Source organism: Schistocerca americana, chromosome X, assembly GCF_021461395.2.
Source record: "Schistocerca americana isolate TAMUIC-IGC-003095 chromosome X, iqSchAmer2.1, whole genome shotgun sequence".
In the NCBI taxonomy this organism is placed as follows: Eukaryota; Metazoa; Arthropoda; class Insecta; order Orthoptera; family Acrididae; genus Schistocerca; species Schistocerca americana.
The window spans coordinates 443,870,799-443,896,336 of record NC_060130.1 but is presented as its reverse complement, the minus strand read 5'-3'; the positions used below and the strand labels follow the sequence as shown (position 1 = coordinate 443,896,336).

General features: G+C 39.9%; 1 protein-coding gene across 1 annotated transcript in view; it reads left to right on the top strand.

The window, feature by feature from the left end:
• Positions 1-25,538, top strand: part of LOC124556484 (dolichyl-diphosphooligosaccharide--protein glycosyltransferase subunit 1) — a 98,266-nt gene that overhangs the window by 59,164 nt on the left and 13,564 nt on the right. The window contains exons 6-9 of the mRNA XM_047130439.1: positions 4,995-5,233; positions 5,864-5,983; positions 7,656-7,799; positions 25,297-25,421. Coding sequence (XP_046986395.1) covers positions 4,995-5,233; positions 5,864-5,983; positions 7,656-7,799; positions 25,297-25,421 — 628 coding nt within the window. The remainder of the gene's footprint in view (positions 1-4,994; positions 5,234-5,863; positions 5,984-7,655; positions 7,800-25,296; positions 25,422-25,538) is intronic.

Genomic DNA, 25,538 nt, shown 5'->3' with positions numbered 1-25,538 from the left:
ATTTTCAGGCACCTGTTAATATGTTCAGAAATGGAGACATTGGTTTGTACATAAATTGTCTACAAGCTCTCATATATACATCTACTTCTTAACCCAAATTACTTACATATTTTAAGCTTCATGCTTCATTTCACATTCTGTGTGTTGCTGATACATGTGGACAGGCATACATCATATTTTTGTGTGCATGTGGCACAAGAACAGTACAATAGTGTACATGATTACGTCCATTAGCCGAAACAGAAACCTGTCATATCATAGTATAGGTACAGTTGTTATGGTATGACCAAAAAGATTTAGAATCCTATCTGTGGAGGATCAAAAACATTAAGTAGGCTACTGGTGCATTACTCACTGGCATATTATGTTTTTTATTCTCACATGTCCTATTTTATTAAAAACAGAGGACCGAAACTCATACATTGTATGCTCCACCACATTAACATACAAAATTGTGGTACAAAGTCTGAATTACAGAAGATTATGTCAGGTCTTTTAATGAGATGTGCCAGACAGTCTATGAAGTAAAACAATAGGAATTAGCAAAAATATGTCATGTGGTACATTTCAACCAGTGATAGATTATATTTCACTTTATTGAATACTTCTCAAATTTACACAACTATTACACAGCTCTGTCAGCACTATAATATTGATGATTATCAATTCTGGAACATCCCCCAATGTTCACCCCTTTCACTCCCTCCTACACCCCCCCCCCCCATCCTACACACACACACACACACACACACACACACACACACACACACACACACACACACACACACACAGAGAGAGAGAGAGAGAGAGAGAGAGAGAGAGAGAGAGAGAATATACTTGTACATTCAGTAACATCATTATCTTAATGTACTGGATCCCTTCACCCGTAACTATAATCCCGTCTTCCCCAAATATTTATTAAATTTATTAATTTTCTAATCTTTAAGAACTGTGAATTGTATAATACTTTTACATCTAAAGGCCCAGACTTTTATTAAAATTATAATATTAACTTACCTGCACTGTTTTTTTCTGGGATTAAAATGTCCACTATTCCTCAATTATTCATTTGGTTCATAGACTTAAAAGAACTGTGATTTCCATGTACAATACCGTAACTTAACGTCAGCCTGTAATGTTATTTTACTGCCTCAACTTAGCTGTGTTATTTTGCCTGCATTATTATTTTAGTATTGTAACTTCTGGGTGCCTTTACTTTTACATAAGCAATTCACATATATATAACAGCTACAAAATAGCTAAATTCATGAGGAGAAGCAGTGTTATAATACTGGTAAAATAACCTAGCTAAATTTAGATAGTAAGATAACATTATGAGCTTACAGAAGTTACAGTAATTGTATATGGAAATCACAGATCTTTAAAGTCTGTGAACCAAGTGAACAATTGTCCAGGGCTATAGACATATAAGTACTACACAATTCAAAGTTCTTGATGATCTTAAAAATAAATGAATTGAATAAATGTTTAGAGAAGGTGGGATTATAGTCACAGGTGGAGGAACCCTGTACATTTAAGATGATGATAATATTAAAGTACAGGTATAGTGTGTGTGTGTGTGTGGGGGGGGGGGGGGGGGGCTAAATTATCTATAATGAAAGGGATGTTCCAGAGCTGAAAACCATCAATATTATAGATTTGGTAGGGGGGAAAAAAACTGTGCCCTTCATGCATTAGAAACAGGTGTTCGACCGTGCATTAGAAAGATTTGTACATTTTCTTTCTTACAGCACTATAGCACCATATAAGTGTTACCATATTTACCTGAGTATAAGACAGCTCCCTCCCCTCTCTCCCCCCTCCCCCCTTCTCCCCCCCCTCTCTCTCTCTCTCTCTCTCTCTCTCTCTCTCTCTCTCTCTCTCTCTCTCCCCCCCCCCCCCCCCCCTATCTCCTTTTTTGAGAAAAAATTATTTTTTAACGTCTTCTGACTAATTAGATTTACAAACTTCTGTGGTGTATGGGATCTGTCTAAAAAGCTAACATTGCATCTCTTCTAAATTTAAGCCATTTATTGGTTGTCTGCATTTTGATAATACACGGAGAAATAAAATGAACAAAAGAAATTGTTAAATTAATTTTTATCTTCACTGTCTTTTTTGTGTGCTTAGTCTCTTGTCTGTGGTGACACTATTTTTAATCCTCATCCTAACAGGACAGCTGTGGAACTAATTTCTCCATTCTCACAAATATTTGGCTATTTCTTCTAAATATGTTGTCATTTTGAGGTTGTGGTTACTGTGGGACCCAAGAACACAGCCGTTTTTTACACACATAGCGAATTTCACTTCTATACTGACATGAGAATGTTACAATGTGTCTTACTTCTAAACATATCGTCTGCCCACCACTCTTTCATTGGCTGTGTGGAACCAGCAGGTGACATATTCCCAGTTGTCGCTGTCATATTTCATAGTGAGTGTAGACAACATTGCTGTACGAAACACATAAGTAAGCCACTGGCACCATCTAGACTTTTTGCTTCTCCTGCCAACATATATGCTATTGTTGAGATTTGCCCAAATTTGAAGTCAGTTCGATTCCGAGAGCAAATGGATTTAGGCAAAATGCAGTTTAAATGTGGTATACATTCATAAAAAGCCAAAGTAAGCAGAGTATATATTTTCATGGTTGGCTGTACGACGAAATTTCTGCCTGCTCAACATTCCCATCCCCACATGTATAGTAGCTTTCGGTCAAGCTGGGTCTCCGTTATCTCTCTAACTTTCTGTAGCGCTGTGCTTGAGCAACAGTGAAACATGGACAGCAATGTCTTCTAGGTTGCAGGTCATATGTGCAAACAGCAACTAATACATAAATAAAAGATGGCAGTCAGTATTCAATCCAATTATCAAAGTTTTGATCGTCCTGCAATCTAGTAATGTCTGTTGGTACTATCTTCATAACAGGTCTTCCCACTGTAATCTCTGTAATCTGTTCTTGCGACAACAGTGACAGTCAGTTTAATATGATTTATTTCATTTGCTAGACATTTCATTCTGTGTTAATTTTTCCTTCTCATTTCATCTCAGTGTCATATTGTCCTAAATCAGATACAAAGTTGTTAACAATTTTCTCCGGTTCTCTAATACATTTACAGTGACTGAAATTCTCGTTTGTCAACCCGCTTGTTAGTTTCTCATAACCAAATAAAATATTTTCATGGGCTCAGAATCAAGTAATGATTTTTGAATGATAAGATTTTTGTCTGTGATTGTTACCTTTACTTAAAAAAACAGTATAAATTTATGTATGCAGTATCCATACATGTATGAGAACTATCGCAAACCTGTTCGAATACAATAAAAGTTTGTAAGTTGGTAAAATTTAATGTTATTTCCTCTTGTGTTTTACAAAATTTTCAATTTTAAGCAGAATTTTTTTATTGTAGCACTGGCTATATAGTTCATAGTTTCTCTTGTATCTCTTGCACTAGTGTAGCAAGTCAAAAGTCACATGATTAATCGAGCAAGGTCGATACTGTATCAAGCACTTCGGTGTAGTGTGGAATCTAGAATCTGTTCAAGCATAAGTATTGTTTGATATGCCCTACCCTTTGGGATTGTTCGAAGTAAATTTGTACAAAACCTCAACAGCCAAAGCTTCATCAGTAAATGTAAGGTGACCCCAATATTAAATTATTAAACAATGTAAAAACTTTGACCCCAGCAGCAATAGTTTAATCTGCGAATATAAGATGATTCGATATTTTTCGAATGACAGGTATGGGAAAAAATTTAGTATTATAATTGGGTAAATATGGTATGTGGAATTTGGATATTTTATGTATGTATGATGTACTAGAACTTCAACTTAGTGTATGATGTATGAATGTTTATGTTGGTTTAAAGTATTCTGTTCATCCTGTTAATAATTTGCTTATGAAAATTTTAGTTTTTAGTCTGACTAATATGCCCCATGAGAGAGTCTGGCATGTTTTTAGTGCTTTTAACATGAAAATAATGTTACACTTGTATGTGTACACGAGACCTGATGTATGAGCTCTAAATGAGGCTATTTTCTTGTAACTTCTACTTCCGTTTCGCATCAAGTTGTACAGTAATTTAGATGACCCATACAGGCAATCCAAAGTAGGTCCCTTTTCCTTCACATAACACGTATAGGTTCAAACATCTGTACTGTAATATATTGTTGGAATAACTGTACTGACGTGGTGTAATCCAGCTTTGGTTTTCCAGCTTTATTATAACACTCCATAAAAGATACAGTGACATGTAATCTATCACTGGTTCTAATGTAACACATGACACAATTTTTGATGCATCTCTATTGTTTTATTTTATAGACTGATATACTCTTTTGTAATTCATACTTTGTTTTGTGGTTTCGATATTACATGTGGCATGACATACGATGTATGAGTTTTGGTCCTCTGTTTTTAATAAGATAGCATAACAAACATAATGTCAGTGAATATTGCACCAGTAGTGCTTAATGTTATCGGTCATGCACAGATGGGATTCTAAACATCTTTGGTCATACTACAACAGCTGTACCTAGTCTGTCTGTCTCAGCTAACAGAAGTAATCATGTACACTATTGTACTGTTTTTGTGCCACATTTGCACAGAAATATGATTTATACCTGTCCACATGTACCAGCAATGTGTTAGAATGTGAAACAAAGTGTGAAGCTTAAATTGTAAATGTATATGTGAGAATTTGTAGACAATTGATGTATAAAACAGTGTCACCATTTTTGAAGATATTAGAGGTGCTAAAAAAGGACCCAAGGTTGCAATTGGCCAACTGCATGGGTAATAAGCAGATAACCTACTTGGGCCACTTTTTCATTCTCAAAACATGTTGGGTCTGTGGATCCCCACAAAAAATTAATTTTAAAAATATGCCAACATTAATTTTTCATAGCATAATTATTTTTGTGAAGTGTTTACGTCTTATTACTAACTGAAAACTGTACTGATGAAAAAATATATTTTAATTTCTAATTTCAGGAGATGACTATTTGCTGAAAATGCGTTTTATAGACCATGTTTTTGATGATATGGTTGTGGATGAAGTGACAACCAAGGTCATACTACCTGAAGGATCGCATAATATTGAAAAATACACTCCATATCCCGTAGAAACTATGCCGGATTCCCACCACTTTACCTATCTGGATACAAACGGGAGACCAGTAATTACGTGGCGGAAGAAAAATTTAGTAGAAAATCATATTCAGGATTTCAAGGTTAGCGTTAATTTTATTGAACACAAATTATATGTAGAACATTTATTCCCATATTTTTGCTAGTCTTGTAGCTCTCCAGTGATAAAATTCATTGTACTTTGTAGTGCAAGGATACTCGAGGCAGAATTGGCAAATGTTTGGATAACAGAAATAACTCTGTGAACTGCTATAAGTCATCTATTCCAAAAATGAGTGAAATTTTGCACATGAAACCATATTCGGTTTCTTGAATAATATGTTTCCTGGCCCCTTTTTCCTGCCTTTCTGGCTTTCATAGGGACACTATGATGTCATTGAGGGTTATGTGTAATCTTTGAACTATTGATTTTTGACACCTTAATTGGACCTATGGGATTTGAATTCCACTCCTTCCTAATACCATGCATTTACAGTAAGTCAAGGAGTGAATTTTCCTTTTCTTTATCACATGAATGTCCCAGCCTTCCTCTCATTTTCGTTTTTCCTGTTTCCCTATTGAACTAGAGTGGTGTTTTTCCCCTCTAATGTCATTTGCTAACACTGCACGATATTTGGACTGACAGGAATGCCGGAAAAAAAATTAAGTCTACATTAATGTTAATGCAAAGCTTGCTTCATTTGTGTGGCCCTAATCGGTGTTGTTGTTTCCAGCTCCAGTACAGATTCCCACGTATATTCATGCTGCAGGAACCTCTTCTTGTAATTGTGGCATTTTACCTTCTGTTTCTGATGGTGATCATTTACGTGAGAATAGACTTCTCCATTTCAAAGGTAATATTTTAAAATTTAGGAAGTTACACGATATAATGATGATCTGGATTTTTTTTTTTTTTTTTTGGTTGTGTAGTGTGGGTTAGGGCTTCAAATTTCATAGTTTAATTATGCACTGAGTTAACTATTTGACATTTTATGTCTTTAACACTGGTATATTAACTCACACTCTGTTCTTGCATTATGGAAGTGTTGGGATGTATTCTTACTATTCGAACATGCAGCACAGCTGAGTGTGAGCTTCAGAATTATTTACATTAGTTCATTTCTTGTTTGGTTTTTAAAGTAGTAAATCAAAGTAAAGATAAACAAAGGAACAAGATATTGCTAATATTTGGAGGATATAATTATTTTGCTAATTGTGTAACAAAGTCATCAACATGTATAAATATTCAAGTTATAAAATTTTCAGAGCAAATATTGTAGAATTGTGTTCTTAAACAGAAAATGAAAGGGATTACATTGTGATTTGGAGATATATGTAACAGCAGCATAAGCTGTTTTGGCCTCCATTTCTACATTTATTAGTGTTCCTTATAGCTACAAAGTACAAACAGGGAAATTACTCATCAGGGTCCCTTTCTCATCACGTGTTGCATGTGTACAGTCAATCTATGGTGTGCATGTTGTGACATGTGATGTCAATGGTGCAGCAAATATTCTTCACAGATTTTGGCTTGTGATTTCTTTGGACAACCGTGTGATGAAAGTGGACATCTATAGTGTATTTCTTAATGAAGAGAATATAATCCTTCCTGAGAAGTTGTACAAATACAAAGTTCATCATTTTGAATAAACTAACACTTATTCCTTATGGTATTAGGCACCACTTGAGGGTAACAAATTTTCTGTGCTAACACCTTGTTGTTTGAGCTGTCATGTTGAAAGTTAAATGTGTGAATAATAAGTAACAGATATGAGTGCATATCAAGAAGAAGTGCAAAATCATGCATATTTTGTAATTATAGAGCTTCCCTCTGGTCATACTTACACATTGGGAAGCCTGTGATAACAGTACTCTGAGTAAGTTGGAGGTTTAAATTTTGTCCAAATCCAAAACAGAGAAATGTTAGCTGATGGCCGTGTATAATGTGACTGTGCCCTGATGAATAGAGATGTGGAAGATGTCAAAAAACTTGTCGCAGTATAACAGTTGTTTTGGCTGTATTTTTGCACAGCAAAATCCAAAATTTCTGTATTGTTTTCTATTATTTAATGAAGTTTTATTGGCCCTTTTGCATTGTCAGGTGGTACTAACCGTTGTCATTACTTACACACTGTGTGTGTGTGTGTGTGTGTGTGTGTGTGTGTGTGTGTGTCATAGTTGTAAAGTCTTTGAAGTAATTTTTGTGAAATAGTATTTTTAAATTTCATGTTGAGACAAGACTACTTTACAGTACTAAATGGTAAGCTTTTCAAACAAAAAATTGTGTGAAATTGTCAGTGTAATATTTGTACCTGTTAGCATACCATTTCCGCTTCATTATTTTTGCAAGAGCTGCTTCCAGTCTATAAAAAATTGCTGAAACCTGTGAGCTCAGTTCATTGAGCTCTGATGCACATGGCATAAATTAATTCACATTCTTTGGTGTGTGTGTGTGTGTGTTTTTTGCTTTATTTATTACCGTAACTTCTTTAGTTGTACAATCTAAATTTGAAATTTATGTCATAGGATGAAGTGAGCGAAACTCGGATGAGAGTTGCTGGTTACTGTGAAAAAGTTTTAGCTTACCAAGACAAGCGAGCACAAACTTTTGCACGTTATGATGAACAATTAGCCAAATTGAAAACGACAAAAGATATCAATTCCTTCCAGGTCAGTAACTGTTCTTAAAAATTTATAGTCATATCCTCCCAATTTTTTCCTACTATACTGTAATAACTCATTGTTGTAAGATTCATTCCTGTTTCTTCATGCTTTTGGCAACATTAATGATGATAAAATAAAAGTGTGAGTGTATACCTGTCCTTTTTTCCCCCCTAAGGAGGGGGGAAAGCTTGAATTTTGTGTGTGCGTTTGTGTTTGTTGTTGTCTCTATCAACGTACCAACACTTTCGTTTGGTAAGTTACATAATCTTTGTTTTTAGATATATGATAAAATAAAAGTGTAGATTTAATGACATTTCATGCCTCCATTTCGCTATGTGGTTATTAATCATGTTTAGGTGATTACTGGTCCGGTTGTGGTAGTTAAGTTACTAGGAATAACCAGAACACTGAATTGATTGTAATTTCATCAGAAATTTGCACTGTCTGAAGTATGGTGAGAAATTCTGGGATGGAGGAGTATGTAAAATAAGAAGAAGGCAACACTCAGGTATAGCATATCGATGCTTGGAGCACAGAAACATGTAAGAGAAAATGACAGTCCCACTAGCTTTTGAGCACTAGCTCTCTTTTTAGCAAAAGTATGCACAACCACACACACACGAATGCACACTCCTGTGGCCACTGCAACTTCCTGTGCTCCATACATTCATCCGCTAAAGGCGAGTAGTTGCCTTTCCCTTATTTTACACATTCTATGTGTAGTTAGACCTCACAGCTGACATTTGTAATACGCAAAGTGGAAAACAATTAAAGTCTTCTACATTGAGGTGACAAAAGTAATGGGAGAGCGATATGCACATATACAGATAGCAGTAGTATCATGAACACAAGGTATAAAAGGGCAGTACATTGACGGAGCTGTCATTTGTACTCGGGGAAATAAACAGACTTTGAACATGGAATAGTAGATGGAGCTAGATGAATGGGACATTCCATTTCAGAAATCATTAGGGAATTCATTATTCAGAGATCCACAGTGTTAAGAGTGTGCTGAGAGTATCAAATTTCAGGCATTACCTCTCACCATGGCAACACAGTTGCTGACAGTTGAGAGCAGCAGCATTTGCGTAAAATTATCAGTGCTAACATATAGACAAAACTGCTTGAAATAACCACAGAAATCAATGTGGTGCATACGGGGAACGTATCCGATGGTGAAATTTAATGTTAGTGGGCTGTGGCAGCAGACTACTGATGCAAGCACCTTTGCTAACAACACGACATCACCCGCAGTGCCTCTCCTGGGCTCATGACTATATCGGTTGGACCTGGGATGACTGGAAAACTGTGGCTCGGTCAGATGAGTCTCAATTCAGTTGGTAAGAGCTGATAGTAGGGTTAGTGTTGGTGCAGGCCCTCAAAGCTCTGGACTCGAAGTTGTCAACAAGGCACTGTGCAAGCTGGTGGTGGCTCCATTATGATGTGGGTTGTGTTTACATGGAATAGATTGATCGTTGACTGGAAATGGTTGTATTCAACTACTTGGAGATCATATGCAGTTGTTCATGGACTTCATGTTCCCAGACAATGGTGGAATTTTTATAGATGACAGTGCACCTTGTCACTGGGCCACAGTTGTTTGCAAGTGGTTTGAAGAACATTCTGGACAAACAGAGCAAATGATTTTGCCACCAATATCATCAGAAGGGAACCCCAACGAACATTTGTTGGACATAATTGGGAGATTGGTTCATGCACAAAATCCTGCACCAGCAACACTTTCGCAAATATGGACAGCTATAGAGGCAGCATGGCTCAATATTCCTGGAGGGGAGTTTCAGTAGTCTGTTGAGCTCATGCCACACTGAGTTGCTGTACTACGCTGGGCAAAAGGAGGTCTGACGCCATATCAGGAGGTATCATATGACTTTTGTCACTTCAGTGTAGTATGTGGCAGAGGGCATTTTGTACGAACCACAGCAGTTTTCTGCTGTATTACATTCACATACACTGAAGAGGCAAAGAAAATGGTACACCTGCCTAATATCATGTAGGGGCCCTGCGAGCATACAGAAGTGCTGCAACACAACATGGCAAGGACTCAACTAATGTCTGAGGTAGTGCTGGAAGGAATTGACACCACGAATCCTGCAGGACTGTCCATTAATCCGTAAGAATAAGAGGGGGTGGAGATTTCTTCCGAACAGCATGTTGTAAGGCTTCCCAGATATGCTCAATAATGTTCATGTCTGGGGAATTTGCTGGGCAGCAGAAGTGTTTAAACTCAGAAAAGTTTTCTGGAGCCACCTCTGTAGCGATTCTAGATGTGTGGGGTGTCGCATTGTTCTGCTGGAATTGCCCAAGTTCGTCGGAATGCAGAATGGATGCGAATGGATGCAGGTGATCAGACAGGATGCTTACGTACGTGTCAACTGTCCGAGTTGTATCTAGATGTATCAGGGGTATCATATCACTGCAACTGCACATGCCCCACACCATTTGTTATAACGTCAAGTTGAACACATATATTTCCAAACGACACATCACATATAAGTCACAGAGCAAGTTGACAAGCAAGACATGTGAACACGGTAACATTCGAATGAGCACTGAGTCCAAGTCTAGCGGCCGCTGGCTGGCTGGCTGCTTAGGTGGCGTGGCTGCTGCATGGCTGGCAAACAGCGCCGCATGTAGAGGATGCGCGTAATTGCGCGGCGGCACTTTGAATGATCGGCGAGTCACAACACTTTTTCCCCCCTTCGAAATTTTTTCACTGGTCTTGATGGAGGTGGCCTGTAGATTGCTAACGTCCATAGGCATTGTTTGGCTGGCCATAAAGTCTCGAGGAGGAGGCTTCCCGTACGGGCAGAAGTGTCCCCAGTGATAACGGGTCGAGATGACAGGAGACGTAGGGGTCGAATCTGCTGGGGCCCCGTGCACCAATCTGCCCGTTGCGGCAAGCCCAGTTGATATGACAGGAGACATGGGCGATGTGTCAGCGTCCGTAGGAGAAGGGGGCGAGTAGATTGGCTTCGGCAGATGATGGTCGTCCGGTTCCTGCATGGGCACGTCTCCTGGTGGCGTCCGTTCTTGTACTGGCACCGAGATGACAGTGAGGGGGCTGCATTGTGAGTAATGAGAGATGCCAAGATCCCGAGCGTCAGGTAGAGCCGAAGGTGGTGTAGCAGCATTCGGAACAGGCGTTGCTGGCACATGCGGCCAAAGCTGGTCCGAATGATGCACTGCAACACCAGTGTCCATCTGGATTTCATACAGGCGTCGGCCACGGTGTCGTAAGATACGGCCCGGACTCCATTTTGGCCACCTGCCATATCCCCGTACCCAGACAAGGTCGTCTGCGGTGAACTGGCCAAGTGAAGGCACCCACGGCCGTGAGGTGGAAGGCTGCAGAAGATGAAGTAGCGTGTGGGGCTGTCGCCCATGTAAGAGCTCAGCCGGGCTGTGGTCACCCATGGGGGTGAAACGGTAAGAAGCCAGAAACTGGAGAAGCGCATCATCAGCAGCAGAAGAGGTCAGGAGTTTCCACATCTTAGCCTTAAATGTGTGGACCAGTCGTTTAGCCTCACCGTTTGATCGTGAATGAAATGGAGGTTCCGTGACATGCATAATGCCGTGACAAGCACAAAAATCCGCAAAATCGGAAGAGGCAAATTGCGGACCATTATCAGTAACAAGAGTAGAGGGAAGACCTTCCAAGAAAAAATGCGGGCGAGAGCACTTGTGGTTGCCACGGTGGTAGGCGACGTGCAACGGACAATGAAAGGAAAGTTAGAGTAGGTGTCAATTACAAGGAGCCAATAAGTACCTACAAAAGGTCCCGCGAAGTCAGCATGAATGCGCTCCCAGGGCGTCTCAGGCGAAGGCCACGGTCACGAAGATGACTTCGGGGCGACGGCCTGTGACGCACAAGGGCCGCAGGCACCGACCATGTGTGCTATTTCAGAGTCGATCCCAGGCCAGTACACATGACGGCGCGCCAGAGATTTTGTGCGAGACACACCCCAGTGGCCTTGGTGAAGGAGGCACAAGACCGAAGCACACAAAGACGCAGGTACCACAACACGCGGCTAAGCATTGTCGGTGGAAAGGAGGAAAACACCATCCCTAGCCATGAGGCGGTAGCGCAATGCGTAGTAGTTCCGCAACGGGTCAGAAGCCTTAGCGGACAAACGATCTGGCCAACCCTTCTGAATACAGCGTAAAACCCGGGAGAGGGTAGGGTCAGAACCCGTAGCCGCTGCCAGCCAGTCCCCTGTGATGGGGAATCTGTCCACAACCCGCTGCTCGGCAACATGCAGATGGAAACACAAAAGTTCGTCCTTATCGAATGCCAGATCAGGACCCATGGTAAGGCGAGACAGTGCATCAGCATTCGCATGTTGAGCCGTCGGGCGGAAATGAATCTCATAATTGAAACGAGACAAGTAAAGAGCCCAACACTGGAGGCGGTGTGCAGTCTTGTCGGGAAGTGACGATGATGGATGAAATAAGGAAACAAGTGGTTTGTGATCCATAACAAGGTGAAATTTAGATACATAGAGAAAAACACCAAACTTATGAAGAGCATAAATAATGGCCAAAGCTTCTTTTTCAATTTGAGAATACTTTTGTTGGGCATCCGTGAGCGTTTTGGAGGCATAAGCAATGGGTTGTTCACAGCCGTCTGAAAAACGGTGCGCAAGGAATGCACTGACCCCGTATTGAGAGGCGTCCATGGCAAGAACAAGATGTTGGCCAGGTCGATAAGTAGCCAGGCACGGGGCCTGTTTCAGCATAGTCTTCAATTTCTGGAAAGCCGCATCACATGACGCGGACCAGTGAAAAGGTACGTTTTTATGCAACAGGCGATGCAGCAGCTGAGCCACCGAAGCAGCAGACGGTAAGAACTTGTGATAGTATGCTATTTTCCCCAGGAAGGCCTGCAGTTCCTTAACAGATGTAGGGCGAGGAAGGGCATCGATCGCAGCGACAGTTTGCTGAAGCGGACGAATAACATCCCGACAGAGTTGAAACCCCAAGTACGTGATAGATGCCTGAAGAAATTGTGATTTCTGAAGATTACACTTAAGACCGGCAGTCTGTAAGACATGAAAAAGTGTGCGGAGATTCCAAAGATGTTCTTCAGTGCTGGAGCCAGTGACAACAATATCGTCCATGTAATTGGTACACCCAGGGTCAGGGAGCAATAATTGTTCCAAGAATCGCTGAAAGAGAGCAGGGGCACTAGCAACCCCGAATGGCAAGCATTGGTATTGATAGAGGCCGAAAGGCGTGTTAAGGACCAGAAACTGCCGGGAGGCAGTGTCGGGAGGAAGTTGATGATAAGCTTCTGACAGGTCAATTTTAGAAAAATACTAGCCTCCAGCAAGTTTAGTGAACAGTTCTTCAGGTCGGGGCATAGGGTAAGTGTCAATGAGGCATTGAGCATTTGCAGTGGCTTTGAAATCGCCACAGAGACGAATATCACCATTTGGCTTAGCAACGACAACGACAGGAGAGGACCACTCACTGGAAGTGACAGGAAGCAAGACCCCTGAAGTAGTGAGACGATCCAGCTCCCCTTTTACCCGATCACGAAAGGCCACAGGAATGTGCCGAGCCCGGAAAAACTTAGGCCGAGCAGCGGGTTTGAGAGTGATATGAGCTTCAAAGTCGTTTGCACGGCCTAACCCAGGAGAAAAAACGGACGAAAATGTCGTCGACAAGGAATCCAATTGAGCATAAGGAATAGCATCAGAGATGATATTGACAGAGTCATCTATGGAGAACCCAAAAACGTGAAGGGCATCGAAACCAAAAAGATTCTCTGCATTACTCTGGTCGACCACAAATATGGGAACAGTGCGAACGACAGATTTGTAAGATACCTCAGCATTAAATTGTCCCAAGAGAGAATTATTCTGTTTATTGTACGTCCGTAATTGCCGAGTGACAGGTGATAGGAGTGGAGAACCCAACTGAAGATACATCTGAGAATTAATTATAGTGGCAGCAGAACCGGTATCCACCTGCATGCAAACATCCCGACCAAGGATTTGGACAGTGAGGAATAACTTCCCTGAAAGGGAAGAAGTGCAATTGACAGACAACACAGAATCAGAATCAGCGTCATGTTCATGAACATCATGTATGCGGTCGGATTTGCAAACGGAAGACACATGACCTTTCTTTTTGCAATTGTGACACACAGCCCAATGTTGGGGACAATCCTCACGTGAATGTTTCTTAAAACACCGCAGACATGAAGGAAGTTGCCGGGGGTTTTGCTGCAGTTTCTTAGCGGGTTGTTTACGGTTAGGCCGAGGCTGCGCGTGGGAGCGCACTGCGGCCACATCGGCCGGCCACGCGTCGTCAACAGCGCACAGAGGTTGCATTTCCCCGACATCACCCCATGCCTCTATTTGCGCCCCAGCGGCGCGAGAAATTTCAAAAGACTGCGCGATGGAGAGGACTTCATCTAGAGTCGGATTTGCTAACTGAAGGGCACGTTGCCGAACTTCTTTGTCGGGCGCCGACCGGATAATAGCATCCTGTACAATGGACTCGGCATAGGATTCTTTGTGAACGTCGGAAACAAATTGACACTTTCGACTGAGGCCGTGAAGTTCAGCAGCGCAAGCTTGATAGGATTGATGTGGTTGTTTTTGACAACAATAAAAGGCAACACGAGAGGCTACCACATGCGTTTGCTTTTGAAAATAGACAGAGAGAAGTGAGCACATTTCAGCAAAGGACAAAGACGCAGGATCTTTCAAAGGAGCCAATTGCGACAACAACTGATACATTTGAGGTTAAATCCAGGAAAGAAACAGAGACTTACATGTTTGTTCGTCCGTGACATGAAATGCCAAGAAGTGCTGTCGAAGACGTGTTTCATAATCAGACCAGTCTTCCGCCGTCTCGTCGTAAGGAGGAAAAGGAGGTATAGCCAACGATGAGAAATGCCCCGCATTTGACTCCGCGGCGAAATTGCGAATCGCCGATGTTAGAAGCGTTTGCTGTTCAATGAGGCCTTGCAATAGTTGCTCGACAGTAGCCATGGAAACCTGTGGGTCAACGATGAAAAGGAAAAATCCACTACCTCGTTGCCAATTGTTATAACGTCAAGTTGAACACACACATTTCCAAAGGACAGAACACATATAAGTCACAGAGCAAGTTGACAAGCAAGACATGTGAACACAGTAACATTCGAATGAGCACTGAGTCCAAGTCTAGCGGCCACTGGCCGGCTGGCTGGCCGCTTAGGTGGCGTGGCTGCTGCACGGCTGGCAGACAGCGCTGCATGTAGAGGACGCGCGTAATTGCGCGGCGGCACTTTGAATGATCGACGAGTCACAACTCCATTACAGAGCCTCCACCAGCTTGAACAGTCCCCTGCTGACATGCATGTTAGTGGATTCGTGAGGTTGTCTCCAGACCTATACACGTCCATCCTCTTGATACAATTTGAAACGAGACTCGTCAGACCAGGCAACATGTGTCCAGTAATCAACAGTCCAAACTAGGTGTTGATGGGCCCAGGTGAGGTGTAAAGGTTTGTGTCTTGCAGTCATCAAGGCTACACAAGTGGGCCTTTGGCTCTGAAAGCCCATATCGATGATGTTTTGTTGAACGATTTGCACGGTGACCTTGTTGATTGCCCAGCATTGAAATCTGCAGCAATTTGCAGAAGGATTGCACTTCTGTTACATGGAACGATTCTCTTCAGTCGTTGTTGGTCCCATTCTTGCAGTATCTTTTTCCAGCTGCAGCAATGTTTGTGATTTGATGTTTTACCGGATTTCTGATACACTCGTGAAATGGTTGTACGGGAAAATCCCCATTTATTCGCTACCAGGAAAATGCTGTGTCCCATCACTCGTGCGCTGACTATAACCCCATGTTAAAACTCACTTGAATCTTGATAACCTGCCATTGTAGTAGTAGTAGTAGTAGTAGTAGTAGTAGTAAATGATCTAACAACTGTGCCAGGCACTTGTTGTCTTATGTAGGCATTGCCGACCGCAGTGCCGTATTGTGCCTGGTTACATCTCTCTGTATTTGAATACAAATGCCTATACAAGTATTTAGCAAAGGAAAAAATGTCTCCATAAACATCCTAATCTCTCTCAACTTAATGTCATTATTCCTACCTGAGTTATATGGTAGTGGAAGCAGATTTGTTACACAGTGTTCTGCTAGTAGTGGTCCTCTGAATTTACCCAGCAGGGTCTTCATGTCACCAACATTCCCTTTCTTTCAAAGATTCCCAGTTATGTCCACCAGTCATCTCTGTTAACTTTCATATGTGTGTAACCATTACAATACAATCCTTGCAGGATCTTTATAAATTTGTCCACTGTCTGCTGTCATACCTACCTGATAAGGACTCAAATCACTGGAGCAGTATTCTAGAACTGTTCACAGTAGTGTCTTCGTTGTACATTTTCCTTTTCATAGCCCTTTCAACAAATCTAAATTTTTCTTTCACATTCTATGTTACTGTTACTTTGTGTTTTTCCCGTTAAATACCAGTCCTTAGTATTGCTCCAAAATATTTAAATAATCTGGTGTTCACCAGTAATTTTGTAATTCGTAACAGACAGGACCTTTGTTATGGGTATTATCTTGCCCTTTTCCACATTTAGAGAGAGCTGCCATCCATCACACTAAGTGGAAATTCTGTCCAAGTGTCTCTGCATTTTCAGGTGATTTCCCAGCAACAATAATTTTCCTACACTAAGGAAAGTGATACTGTAGTAAGACAGTGGACTTGCATTAATGATTACAGCAGTTCAAATCACCATATGGCCATCCATATTGTTCCATGGTTTCTTCAAATTGGTTAAGCCAAATGTTGGGACGGTTCCTTTGAAATGGACACAGCAGATTTCTTTTGCCATCCATCCTGAACCTGAGCATGTTCTCCATCTCTAATGACCTCGTCATTGAGAAGAATTTAGACCCTAATTTCACCTTTTTTTAAATACATTTCTGTAATTGAAAACACCTTCAGTGAACTGTTTGATAATACTGGTGTGACCCTACGTAATCAGTTGTTGAAGTGTACTGAGAATGTCCGTGGTCCTATTACACTTCCTTTGGGGCTCACTTGATAAAATGCTGGATTCTGTTAGTGAAAAATTCACGGAGCCAATCTTGGCTGTTAGTCAACAAGGTGATGCAGTCTTCAAGACTCTGGAAATACAGGAAGACAGATTCTACATGTTGACCTACGTTTATTGTTTGCAGTATATTTGGTGTTTCGCTTGAGTGGTTTATTATTATTATTATTATTATTTAAGTTGCTGGTTAATTTTTTGAGAGAAGCTTCTTTTTCTCCAATAACATTGTAATTACACAAGCAGCGACATTGTCGCGAATAAAACAGTGACCTGTATATACAATAAGTTTCCTTTAATTTACGTCTATGGTCACAGACTTTTTGTTAACAGATTACCGGTTTCGGTTAATAATGACCATCATCAGATCTGCAGCAAAAACTGAGAAAAAACATAAATATACTCACAGATTGGCTACAGCTTAAAAACAATACATAGATCATGATGAAAGTACTTTTGACAAATATATGCATTTGTGCACTTTTAAGTATGAAGAGGCATACCTGTTTTATAAAAACAACATCCTAATGTACTGCAGCATAGTGGCCCCGTCAAATGTTAACTGCAGAATCAGCACCAGCATCGTCAAATATATATAAATGACATCATATGCATGGGTAATGTTGTCAGTAGCACTACTGTTCAAAACAAGCTGCCGTACAGTAGCCACAAGCTGTTTGTGTTGTAAGTTCACCAGATATTGCTAATGTCACCATACACTAGTTTTCAATAATTAATTGCACAGCAAAAGTAAAGGGGGATACAATAGTGGATGTCTGTAATGAGCTTATAGCGTACATAAGGCATTACAGTAATAAAAAGCAATGAAAAAGAACACGACGAAAATAAGATTGTTAAAAAGAGGAAGAGTTAAGAAACAGTAGTTGACATATGCTCTAGTGCCAATATTCTAGAAAACGACATAAATAATAAACACCTTTGATAGTGCACCGGATAATATAAAACAACCATAAAAGAAATCACTAAAGAAGCCACAATGAAAGAGAACACAGTGCTGCACATAATCAGCACCCTCTGTTAGCGCTAACACCAGAATTCCGCATAGGCTAGAAGTGGTTGGAGGAACGTGACCGCCAGAGGGCCCCTCGTACCTGCGGCACTGCGTTGCAAGAAAAGAATGATAAAATTCTGTAACAGCGCATGACTCAACTTATCTGCTTAATGCAGTCTATGAAATGAACAGAGAAGGAACAAGAAAATACTAGAGTCATGCGTAAAACGTAATAAAATGAAGTAATACGTGAGGCACTCGTGTTTTACTCTAATCACTGCATGCCTCTGTTATTTATAGTTTGTTGACAGTTTCATTTAGTACTGAGTGCCTCTCATATTACTTCGTTTTCATATGTTTTGCACATGACTCCAGTGTTTCCTTGTTCCTTCTCTGTTCATTTCATAGACTGCATTAACCAGATAAGTTGGGTCATGCACTGTTACAGAATTTTATCATTCTTTTCTTGCAACGCAGTGCCGCAGGTACGAGGGGCCCTCTGGCGGTCACGTTCCTCCAACCACTTCTGGCCTATGCAGAATTCTGGTGTTAACGCTAACAGAGAGCGCTGATTATGTGCAACACTATGTTTTCTTTCATTGTGGCTTCTTTAGCGATTTCTTTTATGGTTGTTTTATATTATCCGGTGCACTGTCAAAGGTGTTTATTATTTATGTCGTTTTCTAGAATATTGGCACTAGAGCATATGTCAACTACTGTTTCTTAACTATTCCTCTTTTTAACAATCTTACTTTCGTCGTGTTCTTTTTCATTGCTTTTTATTACTGTAATGCCTTATGTGCATTATGAGCTCATTACAGACATCAACTATTGTATCCCCCTTTATTTTTGCTGTGCAATTAATTATTGAAAACTAGTGTATGCCGACATTAGCGACATCTGGTGAACTTACAACACAAACAGCTTGTGGCTACTGTACGGCAGCTTGTTTTGAACAGTAGTGCTACTGACAACATTACCCATGCATATGATGTCATTTATATATATTTGACGATGCTGGTGCTGATTCTGCAGTTAACATTTGACGGGGCCACTATGGCTGCAGTACATTAGGATGTTGTTTTTATAAAACAGGTATGCCTCTTCATACTTATAAGTGCACAAATGCATATAGTTGTCAAAAGTACTTTCATTATGATCTATGTATTGTTTTTAAGCTGTAGCCAATCTGCGAGTATGTTTATGTTTTTTCTAATTTTTTGCTGCAGATCTGATGATGGTCATTATTGACCGAAATCGGTAACCTGTTAACGAAAAGTTTGTGACCATAGACGTAATTTAAAGAAAAAAAATAGAATGCTTAAAATATGCTCTAATGTTCTTCATCAGAAGGATGTTAGTGATATTTGCCTGTAAATTTGTGCATCCATTGTTTGAAACAGTAATGAGTTTTGGAAACGTGTGATCATTAATCTAAGGCCTCTGATGCTGATTACCCTTTTTGACATGAGTTTGCAGTTAGATTCATTTCAGATATAGCTAGATCTAATATTTCTGCTTGAAGACATGAAATCTTAGACTTTGCTGCAATTACTTGACAGTTCACAACTAATATTTTTACTTTTTTACTCTTTGTAATTGCTGCCTGGTTTGTTGTATTTTGAATTCTTCTGAGCCTGTAATGTTAAGATGTCTTGTAAGGACATTATATGTTTAGTAAGCCGATTCTTCTAAGCCTGTAATGTTAAGATGTCTTGTAAGGACATTATACGTTTAGTAAGCCGAAACGCTGCTGTATTCAAAGACTTTTTATTACAATGTTATTTTTTGTGCTCCATGGCTATTATCAAGCTCTCTGCAAATATGGAGTTATTTGTGCATATGTCTGTATCTAAATGTAACTAATAACAATTTTGTATGTATAACGTGGTACTTACTTCCAGACAGTATTAACAATGTTTTATGGGCATAAGTACCATGACAGATTAATACAAAATTATTATTAGTTACAAGTAGACCCAAATATGTTCATAACAAGTCCATATGTTTGCAGATGCCTTGATAATGGCCATGGAGCTGAAATAAGCCTATAGCATAAAAATTATTATTAGTTATTGTGTTAATCTGATGGTAGTTTTCTTCTGGGGTCTTAAGAGTTTCACCTGGCATATAAGAATAAATAAATAAACGTTCATTTGGCACACACACTGCCACTCGAGCGCAATTCATTTCTGCTCTGTGCTGCACACTTGATCTGTCTGGAACAACTTTAGTTGGTGGTGGCGGTGGCAGCATTTGTTGCCTTCACTGGTTCAAAGCAGGCCTCCACATTGGCCTGTCCTGTACAAGCCTTTTCATCTCTGCATAACTATTTCAGCTCGTACCCATTTGAATCTGCTTACCGTAGTCCCTTTTGTCTTGCTCTACAAATAACCCCCCCGCCCCTCTGCACGCACGCACATGCGCGCGCGCGCGCGCGCACACACACACACACACACACACACACACACACACACACACACACACACACTTGATTGACTAAAATTGCCAGTTCCTTTATGCCTCGGGATGTGGCCTATCAAAGGGCAATGGATTCCTTGTTTTAGTCCAATAGTACCTCCTCATTACTCATTCGATGTATCTGTCTAATGTTCAATGTTATTCTTTGGCACCATACTTTGAAAGCTTCTATTTTCTTCATGTCTGCACCATCAGTGTTTCAGTTCCATACAAGATTGCACTAAAGACAGATCCCTCCAGAAAACAACTCCTAGTATTTAAGTTTGTATTTGCTGTTAATAATATTTCTCCTTTTCAGAAATACTTTTGTTACTGTAATCAGCGTGCATTTTATATCATCTTTACTATGATCGTGGTCACTTACTTTTGTGCCCAAATAACAATACTCATCCAATACTTTTAGTCTCATCTTTCGTAAGCTGATGCTCTCAGCATTACCTGGTTTAATTTGACTACATTCCATTATCCATTTTTTAAACTTATAATCTCTTTTGAAGGCAGTATCCATTCCATTCAACATATTTTACAAGGCCTTTGCCATCTCAGACAGAATTTTTGACAAATCTCAAAATTATGATTTCTTCTCCCTGAACATTTTCTGTTTCCATGTTTTTAATTCGTTTTATTCATAACTTGGACAGTGTAATGTAGGCCAAGGAATCTACAGCTGAGATCATCAGTGAACCAATGAAACGTCTGGTTTAGACCTTCCACTCGACTCCCCCCTACCACAACCCCGAAATGTAGACATCTTAATACGTTATTTTAACACTTCTTTTTGTCAGAGATATCGGTAGAGTGTACCAGTGTGTACTGCCACAAATCGAGCACTGCTTACAACTATCAGCCACTTCTTTCCCTTCTGTAGCTGCCTAGATTTCAACCATGGATGTACCACTGCTCAAGGAGGAAAAGCAGTGTCCATTGGCTCCATCTCAATATCAGCAGAAGGCAGTGCCTAAAACCTGTTCAACATCAGTATGGGATTTTTATTTTGGCCATTTGCTACATACAAACTTCCCTATGAAACAAACTTCAGATTTAAGGGCATCCTGCCAGCCACCATCAGGTGACTGCTTAATATTAGTCTGTAGTTCTCTGCATATCACTTTTTCAATAGCAGAAGCTGGTAGGCTTTGTATTTTATTGCAACAACATTAGACACCCCCCCCCCCTCCCTCCTACAATTCCATCACTGGTGAATCTTGCAGGTATATGAAGCCTGTTAGCAGGTAGCACTGCTGCTTCCAACTATTTGCAAACAGCTGCCAGCTCCCTGATCATAATCCTGCAAATGCCACAATCTGTAGCTATATCTGCCTCTTTATGTAGCTGTTTTAAGACAAAAAGAAGTAAGGAAACCAAATGAAACATTAATTGCTGCTTACTTCCAAATAGGAGCACACAAAAAACTAAACAAAATGCATGCACGAGCTTCAAATTGTGGCTGCTGAAAGTGTTGTAACTAACAAGAACCGATGCTTTGGGATCTCCTGCTCTACATTTGGTACTCGCTTGATACTTGACTGACAGTGTAAAGTGTAAATGACATGTTGAGACTTTGAGTTGGTAGATGAGGCACACAAACAGAGAGTGTAATTAGTAGCAAGCTGTCTATGAGAGGCAGGAGTTCCAGGTTCAATTCCTGCTCTAACATACAATTTTAACTTGTCAAAAAATGCTAACTGTAATCACTGTTCTTCATTCATAAGATGAAAAAAATGTTACATTTCTTTTTGGCACATACTAAAGTCCTTGCAGAACAACTTGATCAGCTTTGTAGAAGCTAAACTGATTGACAAGCACACAGTTAATGCCCCCTATGCTCTGTTCCGTACAGTGACAAAAACTTCGTGGAAAATCCTTCAAGACAACGAATGTAATGGAAGTAATTGTTTGCATACTAGGCTTTCTGTATATTTGAAGTATGATAATATTCCGCATCACTTTGCTGTGTAATAGGTCAACAGACATCAGCTTTTGAACAGAAATATTATTTTAAGGGATGCAGTAAGACCTAAACAAGAAATTTGCACAACACAGTTTGGATTGTGTCAGACACTACAGGTTACCTTGATATTGCTAGATAAATGCTTGGTAACAGCAAATATTTACAGTGCACTTCAGGCATTTAATATGAAACTGATAAAATGGGAGAGTCAGGTGGCAACTCCTGAAGAACAAACCTAAATTGATATGTAGTTGTTTGTCTAGTTCTGCAACTGAAACTTATGATTAATTCAAAGATTTGAAAAAAAGAAATTTGTGTCATTTAAAAATTTCCTGGCATTTTGAGTGTTGCATAATAATTTCAGCAAAACTGCTGGATGCCCATAATTTTGTACCACAGTGTTTTGATCCATAGTCTTCTGACTAGTGTTTGATGCAAACAACCTGGGCCCCTGACACTCAATATTTATTGCACAATAATGTTGCCAATAAAATCTGGAAAAGTGCTAGGCCAAGAACAGCACAATAATGTTGACACAATATTTATGCCTTCGTAGTGAGCATGTTCGCACTTGATAATGTGGCACTCGTATGTATTGCAATTGAGTTTCTTGCCTTCTCGCAGAACACAAGCAGAAATTATGCAGAATGGATTAAATAAGTCAGGAAAGCTTCCAGTAAACATTTCAATGGACCAGAGATCTTTCATTGGAGTATAGATTCATAAAGTACACCAACAACTAATTACAAATTAAACAAGTGAGCTGTGTAATTTGCCATGTGCATGTGCTGTTTTCTATGTACTCGTAGTTCTATGCTATAAAAACTGTTGCAAACAATATATAACGGTTATTTACTGATTACTAGTTGAAAAATTGTGTGATCATATGTCCATGATGTGACAACAGTTGCAAGGAAATAAAGTGTGTGCTTACTGGACAGCTGAACAGATCTTATTTGCCAATTCTGAAAACTGCTACAAGCAAAATAAATGTTATTTACTTTTTCTCTTCTTTATGAAAATTCCTTTGGGGTAAATTGAATGCCTCTTGGTCTCTGCAGTAAGTGCTATTGATTGGGTAGTACTATTCTCACTCGGTACAATACATTACACAATATATTCAGTGAGTGTCAGTATTTTTAAGACCCCCTTAAGTAAATTGTGTAAACTTTTAGTCCCGCTGTCAGATGCTCAATATTATTGTGCAGTACTGAATATTGAATGTATGAGGGTCCCTTAATCCTTTGACTGCTGCAGACGAGTGAACTACTCATGCTCTGCTGCTCCCCAGGTACTGAGGACATGTTTAAACACGATCTCGCAGTTGTCCTTAAGGGCTATTGATGTATTCTACGTGTCCCAGTCCGCCAACCCTTCCACTGTTGTAGAGGAGTTACTTCCATATCTCAGTGAATAAAAAGAAGTTGAGTGTTTATCGTACAACACAAGTGCCTCTTTGCATTCTATCCTTTGCAAATATGACGATTGTTATGACCACGATTCCCGATGTGCAGGGGCAGAATTGGGCGCAGCGTGTGCAACCATCCTTTGGATATAAAAATGAATATCTTGAGAATGAAATGTGATATCATTGTGCTCTCAATTTTAAATAAAATTTCAGTGTGTTATCTACATTTCAAACACAGCAATGTGCGAGCTCAAATGAACCATACACAAAGTGTAGGAAATGCATTTCTACCTTTGCAAATTCTTTAAAATTTCATGCAGTGCTTTACTTAATTTGATGCTGCACTGTAACTATGACTAATAATGAAAAGAAATTCCATCCTTTATTGAGTGAAGATAGCAGATGGCAAGCCATGCAAAAATCAAATTTTTTCACTGAGTAGTTTTTCTTAACATCAGGTAACAAGTATTTCATGGTGGTTGGAATGCTGCCTCACAACATAGGTAGTACCTTAGGGGAGCAGTGACAGTGATGAGAAAGCCTCGCTAAGCATGGAGTGCAGAGAGCACGTCTGTAGCTGTGATAGGGTTCAGGAAAATATTGCCCTAAAACATAGCAAGATTTCAGTTGGTGTGTGTGTGTGTGTGTGTGTGTGTGTGTGTGTGTGTGTGTGTGTGTACACAGCTATGAACTTCACTCCTTTCATTATTTGTATTCCACCCACACGGAACTTTGTAGTCTCATATTAAGACTTGTCCCATTCACATGTAATTCTTTAGTTGTAGGTCATCATTGACAGAGCCCAAAAGCACTGAAGTGGTTTCTGCCAGAAGCCAAAAATCACTTTAACTTGAAGTTTACTCAGTACTCTACTCATAACAGTGTGTGCCATCATCCTCTTTTTTGGTATTCCTTTGATGCAACTGTATTTCATGCTGTATCTGACAAGACATATTTCCATTTTCCATGAGCATATCTCCATCTGAGATGACGTAGGCTTGATTGATTGTCATTTTGAGAAGGCCCATTGTCTTTGCTGGGCGGTGGCAACTAGTGTTCAAGAGTGTCTTAAAGAATTTCCCTTTTCTTTTGCAGTTAAACAACCACTGCCTTCTGCTATATATTTTTTCATCATTTGTTGTCCCCATACAAATTTTCTGTTTTATTGTCAAGGTTACTTTGGCATCCTCCACATTTTGTAAGCTCTTACGTGTTAAACTAAATGCTTTCATTTCCAGATAACTTGTTTCCTTACTCTAAATATAGCAAATTACTGTCAAATCGTTATTTTTATTCTGGATTGATAGGTGAACAAAGAATAAACTCTCAAGTGTAAATTACTGTTAACTGCAGCTCCCTCACATCGTTTATCGCTTCCTTTATCTGCACTTCTTTTTTTCCCTACATATGTAGCATGTGTTTCTCCTGCACTCCATTGCCCCGTCTATTATGGAACAGCAACTTCTGAGTGCTTTCAGTCTCCAGACCAAGATTTCCAGGCTAACCTAGTCAGTTATCCACATAAGAGAAGCTCTTGATTTTGTAATAAACTTTTTCTGTTTCAGAGTGCAATGAAAAGTATAAATCAAGAATATAAGGCACAAACATCAGCCATTGCTGAGCTGTTATTGAAACTGAAAGATGCACCAGATATTGCTGAAAAGGTTTCCGAGCTGCAGAAAGCAGACAGGTAATATATTTTATACTTAACTGCTAAATAGCTTGCATGTAATGACTGGAGGAAATATAATGAATCTTGAATTCAAGCCAGACTGCTGAATTTCAACTTGGCCATTTCTCTATCAAA